Below are 19,248 nucleotides of genomic sequence, written 5' to 3'. Positions count from 1 at the left end.
CGTACAGTACAAATTTATTAAAATCTACAATATACACCAATTTTATTATCTCTGGCCATGTACAAAAATATTATTTCATTCTACCTATTTTCTTGACACATATGTAATTAACTTTACAAACGTCATTATTTATTTTTTGTTGACCATTTCATTACCTTTTTTTTCGAGAAGAGCTCTGTTACCGAATACGTTAAATATGGCCACTTTCTTTTAATTTAGCTATCAAGGTGTCAACGTCAGGCACAATAGAGCCAGCCTGTCTAGCTGGTGGTTCCTCGACAGAGACAATCTCTATCTTGGGGGCTGTGTTTACGCCAAGATCTTTGGGAGTAAATTTTTTGATTGGCTTTTTTTTGGCTTTCATGATATTAGGCAGAGTAGCGTAACGTGGCTCATTAAGCCGCAAATCAGCACTAATTACTGCTGGTAACTTCACTTTGATGACTTCCAATCCTCCGTCCACTTCCCGAGTGACTGTTAGGCTACCTGATCCTGGTTCTACCTAAAAAAATAAATTGCAAAGTTATTTATAAAATTTTTAATGAAGTATGTCTTTTAAATCGCTTGTCAACAATGTTTTAGTTGCAAGGCTCAGTGTCAGTCTTATCAGTTTTGTTGATTTTAGTTGACTAATATGAGTGGGGTTGTTGCATAATAATGATCTAGATATGTTTCTTTCCTTTTTCGGAGAGTGTAAAGATGTTTTGTTGTTCAATTGTATTAGAATAAGAATAGTTTATCTCTTATAATATTATGTTATACCTTGCTGGCAAAAGTTGCAGCTGGCCAATCCAAAACACCAGCAAGCATCTGCGCTGTTTGGTTATTATCATCATCGATTGCTTGTTTTCCAAGAATTACCAAATCGACCTTTTCATCCTGAGCAATTTTAGCAAGTATTTTAGATACATGGTAAGGCTGTAGTGTTTCGTACTCTGAACCAGAGACTTCTACATGAATACCACGATCAGCACCCATTGCCAAAGCAGTCCTCAAGGTTTCTTGAGCTTGTGCTGGGCCACAGCTCACAGCAATGACTTCTTGTACTATTTTCTTCTCTTTCATGCGAACTGCTTCCTCAACAGCAATTTCATCGAATGGATTCATAGAGTGTTTCACTCCATCTGTGACAACTCCACTTTTATCCGGTTTGACCCTGATCTAAGGAACCATATAGAGTTTTAAAATTTCTTATACAATTATATTAAACAGTTGACTAGTTTATATATAGCTACATTCACTTTTCATTCTCATTCTGTAGTTAAATACTTGGAAAACAAAGACATGAATCTCACATAAATTGATCAGAGTTTTATACTGCACATGTATAAGTTCAGAAATATGGGGTAGAATAAAAAATAAATTTAAGCAACAAGTTTAGCGTGAAAAGTCTGCTTGTTAAAAAGTTTTGTTTTTCACGTTTCACTTTGACCTGATGTATCTATAGATCATAAAGTTGGGTCTGGTATTTTATAAATTACCTTGACTGCATAATCAATTACTCTCTTAACGCCAACAAGTACACGAGACATGATTCGTAAATGATAATATTATAAATAAATAATATTTAATTGATTCTGATGAATTCAACAAGAAGTACAGTAGATACGGGACAAGATCCAACAAGATCCGTGCTCTAATCAATGGCTATACACAGCTGCGCTAATGAGTGGGGCTGTGTAGTTCAGTGTAGTTCAGTGTAGTTACATCACATCAATGATAACAGCCGCGAACACAAATTTTAATTAAATTACGAATTATAAATTAATAAGGAATATATGCATTAAAAGCTTCTCGTTGTCTTGTATTATTATATCAGAAAAAAATAATACAATATTATAAAAATATAATATATTTCCTCGAGTTCAAATTCCACTTTTCTTGAAAAAAAAAATGGCGGAAACTTTAATTCAAAGTACAAGTACTTGATAACCCAATTAATGAAATACTGTGTCGATAATCAATAAATAGTGTGAAACACAAAGACTGATAAAAATTTCATAGATCTTTTAATATTATTGAAAATTAACAATAGCTGAAAATTACACAGGTATATTGATTTTTTCAATTTAACAGTTGGATAAATATAAAAATTTGCCTGAACAGAACTTGCTGCGTGTAAATATTAATTATTTTTATATTAATATTTAACAAAATCATAATAATCCTCAAAATTTGTGCTATCCAACAAGGTAGTAAACGAGAGGCTGTCAAATAAAATATATGTAAAGTTTAATTGATTACATGAATATTTTGATCAAGCTTGACGTTCGACAAATAAGAGCGCTTCCATCGCGCAATCCACTCCTTTCAAGTGACGTGGCTCGAATGACGGGCACACGTCTTGTGGATTTTTTAATATAAGGTAGTGCCGCATGTGAAGTTAATAAAATAATGATTTAACTGTGTCGAGTAGAAAGTGAAAATTATCATAATTTTTACTATATAGTTTCCAGTGTCTCTGAAGTAGAAGAATCACTTTTTTGGGTATGTTCACAGACGTTCAGTATGTAACCTAAGACCATTTGCTATGATAGATTTGCTTAATACTGTAAAATAATTGTTTTTCAATGCAAGGTTTGTACAGTATAATGAAATCTAATTTACTTACAGCGTTATGACGACTTACGAAGAATTTATACAGCAAAATGAGGATAGGGATGGAGTTCGTTTCACATGGAATGTGTGGCCCTCCTCTCGGATTGAAGCTACTAGGCTCGTTGTTCCTCTAGGAACACTTTACCAGCCTATCAAGGAACGTCTTGATCTTCCTTCTATACAATATGATCCTGTTCTGTGTACAAGGCCTGTGTGTAGAGCTATATTAAATCCACTTTGTCAGGTTGATTATCGTGCTAAGTTATGGGTCTGCAACTTCTGTTTTCAACGAAATCCTGTATGTATTCTGTTTATTATTATATTAAAGTATATTATAATGTGTTTTATTTATAACAAGCTTATGTTGGTGTTGTAGTTTCCACCACAGTATGCAGCCATTTCAGAACAGCATCAACCTGCTGAATTAATTCCAATGTTCTCAACGATAGAGTACACTATTACGGTATGATAATACTTTTGTACTTATTTGCTTTCTCAGTATCCTTATAAATGTTATTCATGGTCTTCTTAATATAGAGAGCACAGTGTCTACCACCAATCTTTCTACTAGTTGTGGATACATGTATGGATGAAGAGGAACTCGGTGCCCTGAAGGATTCCCTTCAGATGTCTCTATCACTTCTTCCTCCTAATGCTCTCATCGGCCTCATAACATTTGGAAAAATGGTTCAAGTTCATGAATTAGGTTGCGAAGGATGTAGTAAGAGTTATGTATTTCGTGGAACTAAGGATCTTCAACCAAAACAAGTTCAAGACATGTTAGGTATGTAACTATTTCGATGATACTTTCAAGAAAGATCATTATTCTCACTGATGTTGATTTAGGTATTGGTAGGCCAGTGCCTGGACAAAATCCCAATCAACAGAGAGGTCCTGGTGGACAACCTCTGCCTCCGGCCAACCGGTTCCTTCAACCAGTTCACAAATGTGACATGAGTTTAACGGATTTATTAGGCGAATTACAACGTGATCCGTGGCCAGTTGCTCCCGGAAAGCGACCGCTGAGATCAACCGGAGTTGCACTAGCTGTCGCGACTGGTCTTCTGGAAGCCAGTTATGCTAACACCGGAGCCAGGTACAAGCATCAAATATATATTTCACTTAAAAAATTAAAAAAACTTTTATAACTTAACATCTTTCTAGAATCATGCTGTTCGTCGGTGGACCATGTTCTCAAGGTCCCGGTCAGGTTGTCACAGATGATCTCCGTCAGCCTATAAGGTCTCACCACGACATCCACAAGGACAATGCTAAGCATATGAAAAAAGCTACTAAACATTACGACAGTCTAGCTTCACGAGCTGCTGTGAATGGTCACATAGTTGATATCTACTCCTGCGCTCTAGACCAGACTGGTCTCCTAGAAATGCGTCAGTGCTGCAACTCGACCGGTGGCCACATGGTCATGGGTGATTCCTTCAATTCATCCCTCTTCAAACAGACGTTCCAGCGTGTCTTCACGAAGGATCCTAAGGGCGATTTGAAGATGGCCTTCAACGCAACACTGGAGGTTAAAACCTCACGGGAAATCAAGGTTTCTGGAGCTATAGGTCCTTGTGTATCGCATGGTGTCAAAGGACCAAGTGTTGGCGAACAGGAAGTTGGTCTTGGTGGCACCTGCCAATGGAAATTCTGTTCTCTGACACCCTCAACCACAACAGCACTCTTCTTCGAGGTTGTCAATCAGCATGCAGCACCCATTCCTCAGGGTGGTCGAGGATGTATTCAGTTCATCACTCAGTATCAGCACAGCAGTGGTCAACGAAGAATCAGAGTTACTACAGTGGCGAGAAAGTATGTTTCTATCTGTACAAATATTATTAAACAAAATATTTCTATTATATATTCATATCATTCATCTATCGAATCATTACTAATAGCTGGGCCGATGCATCTACATCCCTGCACCATGTAAGTGCAGGATTCGATCAGGAAGCAGCTGCAGTTTTGATGTCACGTATGGCAGTATTCAGAGCAGAAAGTGACGATGGTCCAGACGTCCTGAGATGGGTAGACAGAATGCTCATACGACTTGTAAGTATAATTAAAAACTACAAATATTTAATTTCCTGTTATAAACATGGTAGAGAATATAACAATTGTACCTCTTACAGTGTCAAAAGTTTGGCGAGTATGCAAAGGATGATCCCAATAGTTTTAGACTGGCAGAGAATTTCTCTTTATACCCACAGTTCATGTATCACCTTCGGAGATCACAATTCTTGCAAGTTTTCAATAACTCGCCGGATGAGACAAGTTTCTACAGGTATATATGCTACTTTTGATTTTTTTTTAGCAAAACATTGAAAGTGAACGAACAATTTCCAATGTCATTAAATAACGTTACTTCAACTCTCACCAGGCATATGCTAATGCGAGAGGATCTAACAAACTCATTGATAATGGTGCAGCCAATTCTATACAGTTATGGATTTGGTGGACCACCAGAACCAGTACTACTGGATACATCGTCCATCCAACCGGATAGAATTTTACTAATGGACACGTTCTTCCAGATACTCATTTTCCACGGAGAGGTAATCTAACCTACTTTCGACTTTGAATTCAATGTAAACAAAAATTACTTGTTTCCTACATAAAATTTTTCTTTTACAAAAGACAATAGCTCAGTGGCGTAAGCTAAAATACCAAGAACTTCCGGAATATGAAAACTTCCGTCAACTACTAGCTGCTCCTGTCGACGATGCTGCTGAGATTCTCGCGGGCCGATTTCCGGCTCCGAGATATATTGATACTGAGCAAGGCGGTTCACAAGCCAGATTTCTTTTGAGCAAAGTCAATCCAAGTCAGACGCACAATAATATGTATGCCTACGGAGCGGTAAGTGTTGGAAAATTTTTATTACTTATTATGATATAACCTGTATTCATAACTTATGTGGCGCCACATTCTTTACGGTTGTGGTAATTAGTTGTATCATAAGCCGTGGTCTTTGATTATGGACCGTACAATTACGTGTAAGCTAATGTGACACGTTACGTTACGCAAATCATACGTAACTAATCATTTTTTATGTCGCCGTGATCCTGCGAACCAGGGAATGCCGATGCCCAGTGGGGTGTGTCTTTATTTTTATTTGATTTTATACATTTTTTAAAATCTTTATCTGCTACTTCTGCTTTATTCTTTCATGGTGATGGAAAGGGCTCTGGGTGGATAAATTCTAAATTGGACGTATGTCTATTACTAATCGTAAGATGCTTCTTTTAGGTCACTGTACATATAAAATACATAACTTGTTAATTAGAATTATTTTAGTAGTTCTATATTACTTATATAAATATTTTTTAACTGTACATACTATAGAAAAAGTTAGCTCTGTCTGATATTGCGAAATTTATTCTTTTCAAGAAGTCCCGGTGCATTTATTTTCACTAACACCGTTTTTATAGTTACTGTAGATTAAGCATAGATTACTTTAAAAACTATTTTTTTGAAATTACTAATATGATTTATGGGATTCAGCATAAAATTCAATCTTTATAAACAATTCTGGTGCCGGTTTCAATCTGAATTTTTATTATTGCTATGAACTAGGGATATCAAATTTTCATTATGCAACAGTTAATTTATTTTATTTGTGATTTAGGAGAGCGGAGCACCTGTCCTGACTGATGACGTCAGTCTTCAGGTATTCATGGAGCATCTGAAGAAATTGGCTGTATCATCAACAGCTTAGAATCTTAAGTAATTAGGAATAACGTATAACAATATTATCCCTTTTATATATTATACAAATACAGATTGTAATTAATAACTGTAGGAAAGTGCGTGTATTATGTATATTTAATCAGGGCAATGAGACAGCTCTACTGATTGCAATGTACCACAATGCATTTTTTTTTCGTCGACGTTGAGCACGAGCTCAGCACGAACAAAATATAAATTGGTTATGAAGAATTATAAAGATTCTCTGGATTAGGTGGGTATGGTTATAGCACAACCTCCTATATTCCACTAGTAATACGTGAACTTAGGGAACAAGAAAAAGTGATGGGAACGTTAAAAATAAATAGTAAAAGAAAACTTGGATATCATCAGCTTTGTTTTCTTTTTATGTTTAATATTTTCACAAACAATGATTTACAAGAATATACAATAATTGTATATCAATCTATTGCATCTACAAACAGTCAAAGATACTAGAGAGCAAGTGGCGTATTGCGCTTACTATTAACTTGTAACCTGATTTTTGAAAAGGATTAGAGAGAAAGAAAAATTGTCATCGGTGAAGTACGTATATTCATTTCGAGCACCAACTGCCTTGCATATACTAACACATCACTGAATTGTTGCTATTTTACAGCAAAAAGTTGAGCGCTACAATTTTTCCATTTTCTTTCACCTCAATAATTACAGCTCTATATCTAGAAAAATTTATGAGACGAGTCGCATTTGCATAAAAATTTCACTTTCTATCAAGGTATTGTCCATTGAATATTATCCTAATATAATTTCTAAGAGAAAGTGAGTATATAGAGCTTTTCTCAATGGTTTGCCCTTACATTATTTTGCTCAATTTGCATCATACTAAACTTACAGCATTCTATATCTATAAATTTCAAATCATCTTGACCCAACGTTCACAACAAAACTTTGCTGTAGCTATTGTGGGACACTCTTAGCTAAGAAATCGTATGGACATTTTTTGTTCTACATCTGTTCGCTCCAAAGCTTTGCAAAACTCCTCAAAGGAAATCATACCATCTCCATTTTCATCTGCTTCAACTATTGTTCTTTCTGCAATGCTTGTTAATTGTTCTTCACTAAAGAAATGTATGAATTAGAAATTAATGTTGAAAGTTAATAATATATATGTGTTATTGCTACAAGCTTACCTAATATTGGCACCAACCATCATGTGTAAGATAGCTAATAGCTCATCCTTAGAGATCAAGTCATCGTTATCCAGATCATACATTTTGAAAGCAACTACAAGAAATTCAACACTATATTTCCTCTGCGATTAGAATTTCTCAAAACTAACTTACATTTCAATTTTTCTTGTCTAGAATTCAATCTATTAGGATTGTTTTTCTTAACAGGCCGAAAGTGAGCAAGTACTTGCATAAATTGCAAGAAATTGACTCGATCATTGCCACTCTCCTCAAAGAAAGCATTGACAATCCTTTCCCCTAAGGGATTGATGGCAAGCTCAGGAATTCTAAGAAAGTCTTCACGGCTTAATGTACCGCAGTCACCTCGATCCAAACTTGTGAATCGACTGTATAAACGTTCGATTTGATTTGGAGTGACTAAAAGACAACAAAAATGATAAGCACATAAAAACATAAGAAAACTCAAGTATCAATAGAAACCAGGAATAATTGAAAACTTATACATCTAATTCTCCACACCTCGCAAAATGCCTAATATACAGCATCTTCTACAACCTTTTACGACATAAAACTATGAAAATGACTTACAGCCAGTAGCTTCCTGAATTTGTGCGATTTCCTCCTCACGTAACAGTAGACTCGATCTGTTTCCCATTTTTAATTACTTCTCTAAGTTCTTGGCGGTGACTGAACTGATAAAACAATAATCGACGACTTTAAAGCCACTGATTATATCGTCATTGATGTAATTCTACCTCAAAACAGGTCAAAGTGCAGTTGATACCTGACAGCTGTTAGGTTAGGTTAGGTTTAATATTCAAATAGTGCGCACCAATCAACGTAGAACTAAGGTCCCTCTAGTCAGAGTCCGGCCAACGGTGGGCCTCTTATTGATTGGCTCCGCCATTTTAAGGGCTCTTTCCGGAATAGGATGACGTGTGTGAATACGTATATGGGAGAGATTCGCATTTTGTAGTGTGGGTAGTGTTAAACCCTGTACGGCGGGTTGCCTGTACTTGGAGCGAGACTCGACCGAGTCTCTTAATGGTAAAGATTGATAGTTTGAAAATCCGTGCGCAATGTCATGGCGGCGCCAAACGAGCCCAAAACATGGCGTCCCTTCCGAAAGTTGGCCGGAATCACGGTCTTACATACAGGTCTTGCAACTCGCCCAATTTTCAGCGGTGGGGGTAGACGTGGTTTTGAAGCACGGCACATTTTAAATTTTAGTCACAAGCGTCGCTGTGATCGAGTGACCCCTTATCTATCTCACTTTACAATCGGCTGTGGGAAAGAGAAATAGGAACGGATCGCTTGATCGCAACGCCTCTTGTGGTCATGAAGCGAAATGAAAAATGCTTCTAAAAGAAGACTACCCCCTCCAAGGGAGTTGCAAGACCTGTATGTACGACCGTGGCCGGAATCTGACTAGAGAAACTACGTAGAACGAGCATGCCTCTTCTCTCTTCTTTGGAATGCGGAACTCCTTGTGCAATTTTGACACGTACCTTGCAAATTTTGTTTGTACATAACGTTCTCTTGAAAAAAACCATGACAAGTTTCTTTTATCTAGTGCACACTTATGCATACCTTTTGCCAATAAACTATAATGTATCTAATTACGAAAAGTTAAGTATTGCATTTTGAAGCCACGTAGAATAAAACCACTGAAACACGTGAACAAAACAACAAAATTTACACGTAATAAAGTCGAAAATGTGACTAAAATTAATTTATCTTAAAAACCACAGGTCTTTTTATCTAGAATGAAATGGTAGAAGTAACGATACTCCACTATTACGTATAACAATTTAGACGGAAGATCTATAAAAAATTATATATATACCCGAGAGATACTAGTAAGAAGGCTAATTGTATGAGACTTTGTATCTTACGAGCAGTGAGCACGGGAGCACACGGGAGATATAATGAAACTACCACAGAAGCTCTGGAGGGGATTGAACTGCCATATACATATGTAGCTTACTTTAGACACTTCAAACATCGAATAGACGGGGGGCTAATCCTCTTTACCAATATCTCCTTGGTGCGAGGAATACATTACGATAAAGAAATATTGCCATAGAATATAAGTGCTTGCGCATTTTTTCTTTATTATCTTGTATATCACTTATAGTTATACATAATTAGTTAAAAGGATCGCAGTCATATTCGTACGTACCGTGATATAAATCGTATGTGTGATTGAAAATTAATACTTTGAGCGGAACTGCGAGACCATTATTATGTCGAGACCATAGTTCTTTTGTGAAAATTAAATTGGTTGAAGGCATATAATTAACAGCAAAACGGTAGTCGACGGCAAAGAAAAAAAACGAAAGAAGTTCTTAATCAGATTTTTCACTTTGTCTCACGCTACAACACACGTATACATAACCATATCTAATGTCTTCGTAATCAAAACAGTATCCTTAATATACTCTGTACTAACTACAGTCATTATACATATCGCTATGAAGATCCCTACGATTAATTAATCATTAAACAAGAAAAAACTATAAAAGTGCTTGATATAAGATTGCCGTGAATTTAAATAAGAGAGGTGCTCCAAGTGATTAAAAAAAAGCGTCAGTTTCCCGGTCCATTGTTACAAGCAAGTGGGAGAGAAACGAAAAAGAAAAGCAGACCAAAAACAGTAGAAGAAATCGTAACAATAAAATTAACTGCTATACAAAGTTAATCAGTACAAATTGGAATTAGGGCCTCATTATATAAAGTTCCAGTTTCTCATTCCGGCGCGATAGTATAAATCGTACTTCAGTTTCAACCTGAGCCTCTAGTACATTAAAAGAGGTGATTATTATGCATCAATTAACAAGACTGATCGATTATTAACGGTCAATAAAGAGTGAAAACTCGTTATCAACGAACACAGAAGTCGTCGCAGTAGCATTTCGAAGCCATTGATGAATATTGCTAGCGTATATTAAAGAAATCGTATGAAAATACATTCAATCGAAGATCATCTCTTTATGAGGCTTCGGCATTCGATTTTTTGGTGCGCGTCCTGGTATGTATTCTAAAAAATCTTCCCCTCATCGATGCTCAAATCCGCTGAGAAGATTGTAAGTAAGGGCTGAATGATCTCATGTAATTCCTCCAAAGAGAGGAAATTTGTAATCGTATTTATGCGAGCAGCGAAAAAACGTAAAAGAAGAGAAGCTTTCTGTATGGACGATAGAGAAAAAATGGCGTCACTCGTGCGAAGCTTTAATTAGGCGATAAAGCAGTTAGAAAGAAAAATTACGAAGGATAATGAAGACGAACGAAAATTCCCGATAAAAGTAATTACAACTTGTAATTTAAATTAATTAGGTGCTATCAACCCTCGCAATAATGTCCGTAACATTTTTCACAATAAATCTTAGTGTCTTGACTAAATCGAAATGTTTATTGTTATATTATTAAATTACAATAGTGAAGTAGGGGAATCCCCGTGCAGGCGCCTCGGTAGAGCCAAACATTAATTTTTGAATTAAGAAAAAGAACAAAAAAAGCTGATGACAGAGTAGTAGTGTATATGCTTGTGTTGTACATGGACAATGCATGGAATGAGATTTTTTGTTGAACTTTTGGAATCTAGTGGGGGATGGATGAGGAGTAGGGAGGAGAAAGGCCTTATACTGGACCACAAGTATCTATCTATACATATTACAATTAGGCTAAAAAATAAAGGTGCTTATTTTTATAATAATCGTACACAATTGTTATTTAATAAACTTGAATTGCCAGTACCGCGCTTTCGCGTTCCATCGACGTTTACGAGACTAATGCAACAAACCTCTTTTTGTTATTTTTTTTTCATTCCTTCCTACGATTGATCGTAATGCCACTTATACATGTGAAAAATGTATGTTAAGATTTCTTTCTTTTCTTTTTTTTTTTTAATGTAAAACAAAGAAATTAATACAACTTAGGTTCGCGCGAAGTTGATGGTCCGTGGATGGCATTGTTTCGTATTTCCCTTCTTTCTTTCTTTTTTGTTATATCAAATGAAGACACCCACAATTGCTGTGTTTCTAGTTGTTTTTAGTTTCCCCACAAAAGGTTGCACTGTAACGTTGCACAGCGACACTGCTCTGAAAGAAAGAAAAGTAATCTGTACGGTGTTATGTACAAACTCGTGTATTACAATTGGAATTTGATAGGAAGGCTTCGCAACTAGACGAACCCACTAATATAATGTACGTACACGATAAGGGACACAAACACGATGCCACAATAAAAACAATGCTGTATCGAGAAAAATAACTTTCTTTGCGAGATACATATGTACTAATGTTGTTCAATTTAATTCAGAGTCGTAGAAAGAAATTATAAATAACCACCAGAAGATTTATCAAACATACGGAGAGTATACATAGCGGAGGAGTAATTTCTATGGGAGAATCTTGAAAAGTACAGTCCATATAAGATGTAAAACAAAAACACAGAGAGAGGGGAAATAAAAATTACAGGTATCATTAAGAGCGAAGTGGATAAGATTTTAATACAACAAAAATTCACTCACTCGTTTTGGCAGAGTATAGAATTAAACGTTTCAGCAACATCCGGACTTTGAAGTCTCAATAGGACGTCCTTGGTCAATCTGCACCTTGTTGGCTGGGTCGCTAGCTGCACTTGATGGAGGTCCCACTCTTAACTTGATTTCAGAGGCCATCGTCATAAAAGCCTGCTCTACATTATTCGCATTCTTTGCTGATGTCTCCAGGAACGGGATACCCAATTGATCCGCATATTCCTGGTTAGAATAGATTATTACATTTTTCTTCATCTTAGATCAAAACAGAAATGATCTTGAAGCCTTGTCTTTATCCTTACAAGGCATTAAGAAATGAAAAATTGAATGGAACGCGTTCTTAGCTAAGATAAAGCTAATCAATTAGTAGAGAATATTTGTGTACCTTTGCTGTTGTGTAGTCAACAACTTTCTTCATGTGGAGATCACTTTTGTTGCCGACCAACAGCTTATTGACATTATCACAGGCATAGCGGTCGATTTCCTCAAGCCATTGTTTAACATTACTGAAAGACTCCAGGTCTGTACAATCGTAAACGACGATGATACCATGCGCACCGCGATAGTATGAACTTGTAATCGTCCTAAATCGTTCCTGTCCTGCAGTATCCCATATTTGCAATTTTATAGTCTTCCCATCTAGATCAATTGTTCTGATTTTGAAATCCACACCAATAGTACTGATGTAACTTTCGGTGTAGGTGTCATCAGCAAAGCGCAGCAGAAGGCACGACTTTCCAACTCCAGAATCGCCGATCAGGAGCAGTTTGAACAAATAGTCGCTGCAATTCAATAAAAAAAAAAACAAATTATTTACAAAAGAATCTTATTATATCCATTCATCGAGCCATGTATGCATTTCAATGTTTTAAAGAATTATCATTAGTCGTATTATGAAATTGAACTAAACAAGACCCATCCAACTAGCACTGTCAGAACTTTTCTTAACCTATTTTTGTAAATTTCAATAATTATTCCCTTATAAAAGAAAAAAAATGCAAAGTCTAATGTAATATTCTAAACAGCATACAATGTAAATATAAAATTGTATAATTGTCAAAAAAAACTACTACAATCGACGTGGACATAATTATAAAAAAAAAACCTAGATAGACAAGGTGCAACGGCACAAAATGTAAAAACAAGAACAGCTGGTTGTGACTAACATGCGGGAAGGACAGAGAAAGCATCGAGGTTTGAGCACGAAAGAGGTGCGGCACGAGGGGAAGACTAGAGTATGAGAAGGGGTGGCAAGGGGACCAGGAGGAAAGATAGGTAGACAGAAGAGGAGCGACGGGAGGAAAATGGAAAAGGCAGAGAGAGAGAGGGAGAGAGAGAGAGATAGTAGGACAAGTAACACAAAAGAAACATGCCCAAAGGAGAGCAGAACAAAGATAAAAGATGTTAGTCATACATGAAATCAAAAGGACAATCTGTCAGTGATGATTAGCGTTAAATCAATTTTTCCTGGAATTCGAAAGCAGAATAAAAGGGCCATTGACAGGGGTATACAGTCCACGGTAAGCAGCAAGATCGAGGTAGCAGCTTTTACAATGTTACTCTACGAATTGAATAGCCGATGAGTAAGTGAAGATTATTAAATTCAAAAGATATGCGACGCATGACGCGTGTCGTGGGAGTTCAAGACGGTACGTATATGCCTGCGCAAAAAGTATCTCCGTTTACTTACTATTCGGGATTCATTGTGGACATGCTACGCTGCGAACTCTTGGCTCTTGGGTGTCGGGCGCGATACGCTTGTTGATAAGCGAAGGTTCACCCGGGAACTCGATTAAATCCTGAAGTAGGTCTTCCTCGATACTACGATGATACACCTCCTCCCAAAATACGAAGGCGCTGAAACAATGGCGGCCACGGCACCTCCTCCCAAGCGAGCGAGCAAACGAACGAACGAACGAGCGAACAAGATCTCCACAATTGACGTAATGCCAGAATGGCAGTAAATGCTGTTTCACTCCCACTGAGAGGAGACGGGACACCAGACGTTCTGGCAAAACATTTTCAATGCGCATGATCAACGTGTTCTTGGTCCACGATGAGCGTCGCTTGTTGTAAATCACCTTTGTGTTGTTGTTCGCGATACTAATGCTACGCATCTTGAAGGATTTACGTCGATTTGTATATGTTTTTTGGCTTTTAGTTTTTTCTGGTTGTTGTGGTACCCGTTTGTTGTTCTTCACTTCGTTGAAACGTTTTTTTTCAAGGAGTTTTTCAATACTCCGATTTTAGTGTGTGCCATGTCTTAGGTTATGTTTTATTGTGGAATTAGATACTTTTTATGCTTTAATCCTCGTATAAGGATTCTACTATAATTTGCTTCTCTAGAGAAATTCTATGGTCTGACCATGTTAGAAATTGGACAGAGATATAAAATAAACTCGTATTAATCAAAAAAAGAGAGGGAAGAGAACGTGTCTTTATTGATAAGGTATCAGATTTTTTAGATATAGTAAAAAGGTCACATAATTGAAGAGATATCGTGGCTACGAGTTGTTTGAATTTCAGTGATTTGTTTCGACTGATTAGTCTTCATATCAGCTGAAAATTTAAGAAGCAAGTGTGTCAGTTAACTTAGCTTGAAGATGGGCGTCCAAGTTTTAATTGTAGATTGGAAAAGATTGGAATATAATACCGGTCTCAGACCGTTTTCCTGAATTAGTTTGATACGGATTCGAGAATACACCTCTAGTGTTGTTGCATGTTCCAAGAAGATGGAATAGAACGATTAGAGTAAATCTGTATTCTGGTGAAAATTATATTCTTCATTGCAATTAAATCGATCTACGACATTTTATGTTTAAAAAATTTTACATGTAAGGGAGGTGGTGGCCCTTGTAATTTATTATTAATGACGTCCAACGGAGTGCACCACGAAGAAGTTTCTTCAAATCCAGTAAGATCGTTCAGAGGAGCGAATGGAAATAAGATAGCACTTCAAGAAAAAAAAACACCAACATCTAATACTGAAAGCAATGGCGTTATAGAATTTGAACTCTATAATGACAGTCCCTGTGAAACTTTTTTAAATTTATTGCTCTTGTGCTTGACACTGCTTTTTTGGTGTACCATTAATAACCCAATACCAACTTTTGCTTCTTTGATTGCACTTGCATTACAGTGTCATCGTCTTGTTACATCTGTTACAGTAGGTAGGTGGTTTTAGTTGGTCTATTTTATAGTTTTCAATCTTCCAAAGCTATTTTGCAATATAATGATTTTGTTATTCAGATACTGTATTGGTAATTGAATCAGTTGGTGTGCAGATAATAGGCAAACGCAAGTGCACTACTTTTAATTCTAGCCAGTTTTTACCCTGGAATACAGTGCATGATATATTTATCAACGAAGTTATCATTGGGGTATGTATAATACCTGTAGTTTCATTTGATGAATTATATGATTACCTATTTCTAAACTTTGATTTCAGCAAAAAGTACTTTACTACCTGACGTTTATGGTGAAGGAGTCTATAGGTGGCAAGGAGAAAGTTCGATTGGTTCCTCTTTTCCAAGAACTAGTACCCGAAAGAAAATGCCTGGAATACATGTACGTTCGCTTGGCCGGTTTAATCGGACACAAGAAGACAGAGAATGTATATTGACTGTGCCTGGTTCTTATTGGCTTTGCCATAAGAATAAGATCTACAAATTTTCATTCAAATGTCATAATTTCCCGAGGTTTGTATTAGTATTTATACCATTTTCTGTATTCAATATTCAACTATATAAAAATATCTTTTAGAGATGCCAAAGACTTTCCGTATGAGAAGGAACTAATGAACATAATAAGGCGAGTGATTAAGTGTCTTCCGTGTCAAGGACAACAATTTAGTACACGTCATCTTCTCGTCACGTTTAGTATCCTTTATATACTTCTTATATAGGACAAATTTGCTGCACCTTATTCTCTAATCAATATTAATTTGTACTGTATAATACATCCTTAATCAAGCCCTTCTAAGATCACACATTCTGGACATCACAGGACAAAATGTATGCAATGCATAAATTTCGTGATAAACCTATTGCAGCACCATCACCTCGTGCTTTTGTTCTAACAATTAATATCACAATGTCACATACAAATATTAACCCTGTTGATGTTAAGGACAAGCGTAGTTCTCTTCGTTTAAGAAATAAGAATCTGGAAAGTCAAGTTCTCCAATGTGCATCAGTAACAAAAGTTTCATCGAAGAATGTAAGATTAAACACAAATTGTACTGTAGTGGTCGTTGACGACGACGATAATGATGATAGCAGGCCAAACTGTGAAACAAACACAATATCTAAATCACTTGGGAATGACGGCGCAAACAGCAATGATATTTTTGCCAAATCAGACGCATTACCTATTTCTCAAGAACTACTGCCTATTACTCCGAACATGAAATCTGAAGATCATACGTCGAAAAATAATACTGTTCCTATAGATACCAAGACCAAGGATACTGATGTTGAATTAGAGGTTGATAGTATGGATGTTGATTCTAATTCCAAAGAGTCTTTAAACACCGCAGAAGGTTCTGAACAAAGTCCTTTGGATACCATGAAAGAATCTGCAATAGAATCTACTAATTTATTGAATCGACACCCTAATGATAAGGATAATAGCTATTGCAGTCATTCTTCATTAATATCTAATAGTCCAATGAAGTTAGATTCGCGAATTGCGATACGGGAAAACACTCCATTGTCATCCAATGTTGTAAATCATCTAGCTTTCGCAGAAGAGGAGGAAGACGAGGACTTTGAATTAAAAGTCGATCCAGCCGACGCTGCACCACGTTCAGCTGACATTACCGATTTAGTTATGGAAGGTGTCATGTTCACTATTAGGCAAGATCGCGACAGTGTCACTGTTATGGAACAAAAGACAAAGTTAGAGATGGATGAAGTTTTAGAAAATTCTGAAAAAGTCGAGAATCGGGAAGGCGAAAAATGTCTTCTGAATTCGAGTTTACTCAAACTCGAAAATTTAATAACTAAGATTGAAATGCCTGTGAGTGAAGAACAAAGAGAAGTTGGTTGGACAGGATTCACTCAATGTTCTCCTGCAATAAGAAGAGTTGATATTCCAAGCAAAGGAACAAACTTACCAATTGATTATGGCCATAACAGAAAACACTACTCGACTAGTAGAATGTTTGAAAATATGGACGTTGATTCAAATAAATCGACCACGGGCACTTCGGCAAGTGAGGAATCAGAAACTGAATCAACGGATGATGGGACAGATGATACAGAGATACACAAAGACGATGAACATGATTCTATTACGTCTGAAGAGGACTCAGTGCTACCTTCGATAACATTAAATGAAAGAGGAATAGGAACAGCAGAAATTATACAGTTAAAGGCTACAAAAAAAAGCGGTCATTCTTTTTTGAAAAGAAGTGATGAGTTTGATTTTTCATATCACAATAGAACAGCATCTGAGAAAATAATTTCGAAATCACCAATGATAAATAATGGCATGGCATATACTCCAGTAGCAAACCAATTTTTTGTCAATTCGCAAAAGAACCTTTACACCAACTCTTTTTCAAATCGAGACTCTCAATTGTCTGATCAAAAACCACACAGACTTATCAATTTAATAACTAGTAATGAAAACAAATGTCTTTCTAATAAGGTATTCTCTGGTCCACGAATGATCTCCAATACAGTTTTAACGAACGAACAGATCCCTCCTAGTTTACGAAATGTTATTAGGAAAAAAACTGAAAAGCAGGAAGGAAATAAAAGCTTAAGTGCTGAGATGACGAATACAAAAAACTCAGAAGACACTTGGGAAAATTCCCCTTCATCTACAGATAATGATTTGTCAAATCACAAATTACACAGCTCTAATGTCAATAATGCTGTTCAAAGGACTGATAAAGATACTGAAGAAGCAATGCAGACCAGTGTTCTAGAAGATCAGTTAAAAACCACAATAACAACTCCAGTTACAGACTCCACAACATCGTCAAGAGAATTACAAATTGACATAGAAGCGCTGGTGAATAAAATATCAGGAACAATGCATCCTGTTAATATTAGAACCAATGTGAACTGTGGAAAAAGAAATACTAATTCTCTCAGTAAAAGAAGTCTACGACAACGAGAGTGTCCCATGAAATCATCACGTATCAATGCAAGTGATAATCGTGAATTTTTTATAGACATGAGGAAACTAGTGCAGGACATAACAAGAGGCGTTAAAGTAGTTGTCAATCGAATACCTATAACTGACAAGACAGTTTACAAAAAATGTACTTCAGAGCAAAAGTCTTAACAGTGATAATTTTTAGGAATACATTATATAAAAAGAGGTGCAATAATAGATGTCACAACATATATTACATCATAATTTTGTCAGTTTTACTTTTAAACTAGTCTCAATAAGTTATAGTAAGGAATTAGGAGTATTTATTTTGATGAAGAGATAATAACACATTTACAAAAAAAGAAAATATGTATAAGCACAATTGTAAGGAAGTTACTTAATTAACCTGTTTATTTCACTAAACTTGTCTTTCTCGATTTGTTCCAAAACAGCCTTAAGATTATTCATTTTTTCTAACAGTTTTTGTAGCTTTTCATCTTGTATTTGCTGACAGCTATAAGTTTTCCATTCAACATTAACTGCACGATGTCTGTCATCCTGTGCTTTTGACAGCTTCAATACATTAAGAGGTTTTGTAGATTTTAGATTAATAGTTCCAGTCTACAAAAATACGATTAACATAATAAACTACTTAACGAACCTAGTAATACAATACACAATGGATCATTACATTTATTTCAGTTTCGAGTTCAATGCATTTAGCAAGTTCTTGGGCACATTTAGAAGGATATCGTTCTCTGGCATCGCACACTTCAAAAACTGCATTCTCGCATTGTTCTTCAAGCTCTGTAAAAAAAGAAAGTCCGTAATGAATTCAATCTGAAAACCACTAATAACAATGTTTACTGTGGTGTTGGCAGAAATGCGGCAACCCGTTGTTTTCTATACCTTACGGTATGTCATCGTCTAGACAAAATAATGTTGTATTTACGTACCCATTTAATGATCGAGGTCTCAGAGAGAGAGAAACTTCTTCTCCAGGTATTCGGCTTTAGTTCTTTATTAGGAACAATTACCAGAGATGGAAGAACTGTAAACCGGAAACCGTTAATTTGATTGGTTTCCGTTCGCGTGGCAACAGTCTGTAGCTGTGAGGTCACC

The 19,248-nt window shown here is 36.2% G+C and overlaps 6 protein-coding genes across 15 annotated transcripts; 2 read left to right on the top strand and 4 right to left on the bottom strand.

Annotated features, from left to right (window-relative positions):
* Window positions 1-13: 13 nt before the first annotated feature.
* On the bottom strand, window positions 14-1,780 carry LOC107265767 (electron transfer flavoprotein subunit beta). Its single transcript, XM_015735547.2, has 3 exons — window positions 1,482-1,780; window positions 763-1,161; window positions 14-502 (listed from the first exon to the last, which is right to left on the bottom strand). The coding sequence occupies exons 1-3, from the start codon at window positions 1,530-1,532 to the stop codon at window positions 191-193; spliced, it is 762 nt and encodes a 253-aa protein (XP_015591033.1). The 5' UTR covers window positions 1,533-1,780; the 3' UTR covers window positions 14-190.
* A 422-nt stretch (window positions 1,781-2,202) lies between these two features.
* On the top strand, window positions 2,203-6,672 carry LOC107265760 (protein transport protein Sec23A). 3 transcript variants are annotated; one of them, XM_015735529.2, is made up of 13 exons: window positions 2,203-2,365; window positions 2,450-2,487; window positions 2,614-2,896; window positions 2,975-3,061; window positions 3,136-3,382; window positions 3,445-3,694; window positions 3,763-4,413; window positions 4,500-4,653; window positions 4,734-4,885; window positions 4,982-5,156; window positions 5,239-5,460; window positions 5,678-5,698; window positions 6,230-6,672. In XM_015735529.2, the coding sequence occupies exons 3-13, from the start codon at window positions 2,618-2,620 to the stop codon at window positions 6,317-6,319; spliced, it is 2,328 nt and encodes a 775-aa protein (XP_015591015.1). In that variant the 5' UTR covers window positions 2,203-2,365; window positions 2,450-2,487; window positions 2,614-2,617; the 3' UTR covers window positions 6,320-6,672. The 3 variants fall into 3 exon arrangements, with proteins under 3 accessions (XP_015591015.1, XP_024938790.1, XP_015591016.1); XM_025083022.1 differs by having other exon boundaries at window positions 2,207-2,487; XM_015735530.2 differs by lacking the exon at window positions 5,678-5,698 and having other exon boundaries at window positions 2,212-2,487.
* Window positions 6,673-6,682: 10 nt separating this feature from the next.
* On the bottom strand, window positions 6,683-9,252 carry LOC107265772 (calcineurin B homologous protein 1). Of its 4 annotated transcripts, none has more exons than XM_015735554.2 (5): window positions 8,987-9,252; window positions 8,067-8,170; window positions 7,632-7,895; window positions 7,479-7,572; window positions 6,683-7,406 (listed from the first exon to the last, which is right to left on the bottom strand). In XM_015735554.2, exons 2-5 carry the CDS (start codon window positions 8,131-8,133, stop codon window positions 7,262-7,264), a joined length of 570 nt encoding a protein of 189 aa, XP_015591040.1. In that variant the 5' UTR covers window positions 8,134-8,170; window positions 8,987-9,252; the 3' UTR covers window positions 6,683-7,261. The 4 variants fall into 4 exon arrangements, with proteins under 4 accessions (XP_015591040.1, XP_024938812.1, XP_015591039.1 ...); XM_025083044.1 differs by having other exon boundaries at window positions 9,069-9,252; XM_015735553.2 differs by having other exon boundaries at window positions 8,067-8,269; window positions 8,987-9,250.
* Window positions 9,253-10,871: 1,619 nt separating this feature from the next.
* Window positions 10,872-13,974, bottom strand: LOC107265770 (ras-related protein Rab-1A). 2 transcript variants are annotated; one of them, XM_015735552.2, is made up of 4 exons: window positions 13,709-13,974; window positions 12,404-12,800; window positions 12,010-12,240; window positions 10,872-11,573 (listed from the first exon to the last, which is right to left on the bottom strand). In XM_015735552.2, exons 1-3 carry the CDS (start codon window positions 13,729-13,731, stop codon window positions 12,040-12,042), a joined length of 621 nt encoding a protein of 206 aa, XP_015591038.1. In that variant the 5' UTR covers window positions 13,732-13,974; the 3' UTR covers window positions 10,872-11,573; window positions 12,010-12,039. The 2 variants fall into 2 exon arrangements, with proteins under 2 accessions (XP_015591038.1, XP_015591037.1); XM_015735551.2 differs by having other exon boundaries at window positions 10,872-11,578; window positions 13,709-13,973.
* Window positions 13,975-14,117: 143 nt separating this feature from the next.
* LOC107265758 lies at window positions 14,118-18,390 on the top strand. Of its 4 annotated transcripts, none has more exons than XM_015735526.2 (6): window positions 14,118-14,467; window positions 14,545-15,188; window positions 15,268-15,398; window positions 15,467-15,716; window positions 15,781-15,896; window positions 16,001-18,390. In XM_015735526.2, the coding sequence occupies exons 4-6, from the start codon at window positions 15,571-15,573 to the stop codon at window positions 18,313-18,315; spliced, it is 2,577 nt and encodes an 858-aa protein (XP_015591012.1). In that variant the 5' UTR covers window positions 14,118-14,467; window positions 14,545-15,188; window positions 15,268-15,398; window positions 15,467-15,570; the 3' UTR covers window positions 18,316-18,390. The 4 variants fall into 4 exon arrangements, with proteins under 4 accessions (XP_015591012.1, XP_015591013.1, XP_024938789.1 ...); XM_015735527.2 differs by having other exon boundaries at window positions 14,123-14,467; window positions 14,858-15,188; XM_025083021.1 differs by having other exon boundaries at window positions 14,123-15,184.
* Window positions 18,376-19,235, bottom strand: LOC107265775. The gene is made up of 3 exons (XM_015735560.2): window positions 19,083-19,235; window positions 18,818-18,933; window positions 18,376-18,747 (listed from the first exon to the last, which is right to left on the bottom strand). The coding sequence occupies exons 1-3, from the start codon at window positions 19,084-19,086 to the stop codon at window positions 18,520-18,522; spliced, it is 348 nt and encodes a 115-aa protein (XP_015591046.1). The 5' UTR covers window positions 19,087-19,235; the 3' UTR covers window positions 18,376-18,519.
* Between the last annotated feature and the right edge of the window lie 13 nt (window positions 19,236-19,248).

Source organism: Cephus cinctus, unplaced genomic scaffold (assembly GCF_000341935.2).
Source record: "Cephus cinctus unplaced genomic scaffold, Ccin1 Ccin1_scaffold0240, whole genome shotgun sequence".
In the NCBI taxonomy this organism is placed as follows: domain Eukaryota; kingdom Metazoa; phylum Arthropoda; class Insecta; order Hymenoptera; family Cephidae; genus Cephus; species Cephus cinctus.
Note: the sequence above shows the minus strand (reverse complement) of the source record. Positions and strands in the feature narration are given on the sequence as shown.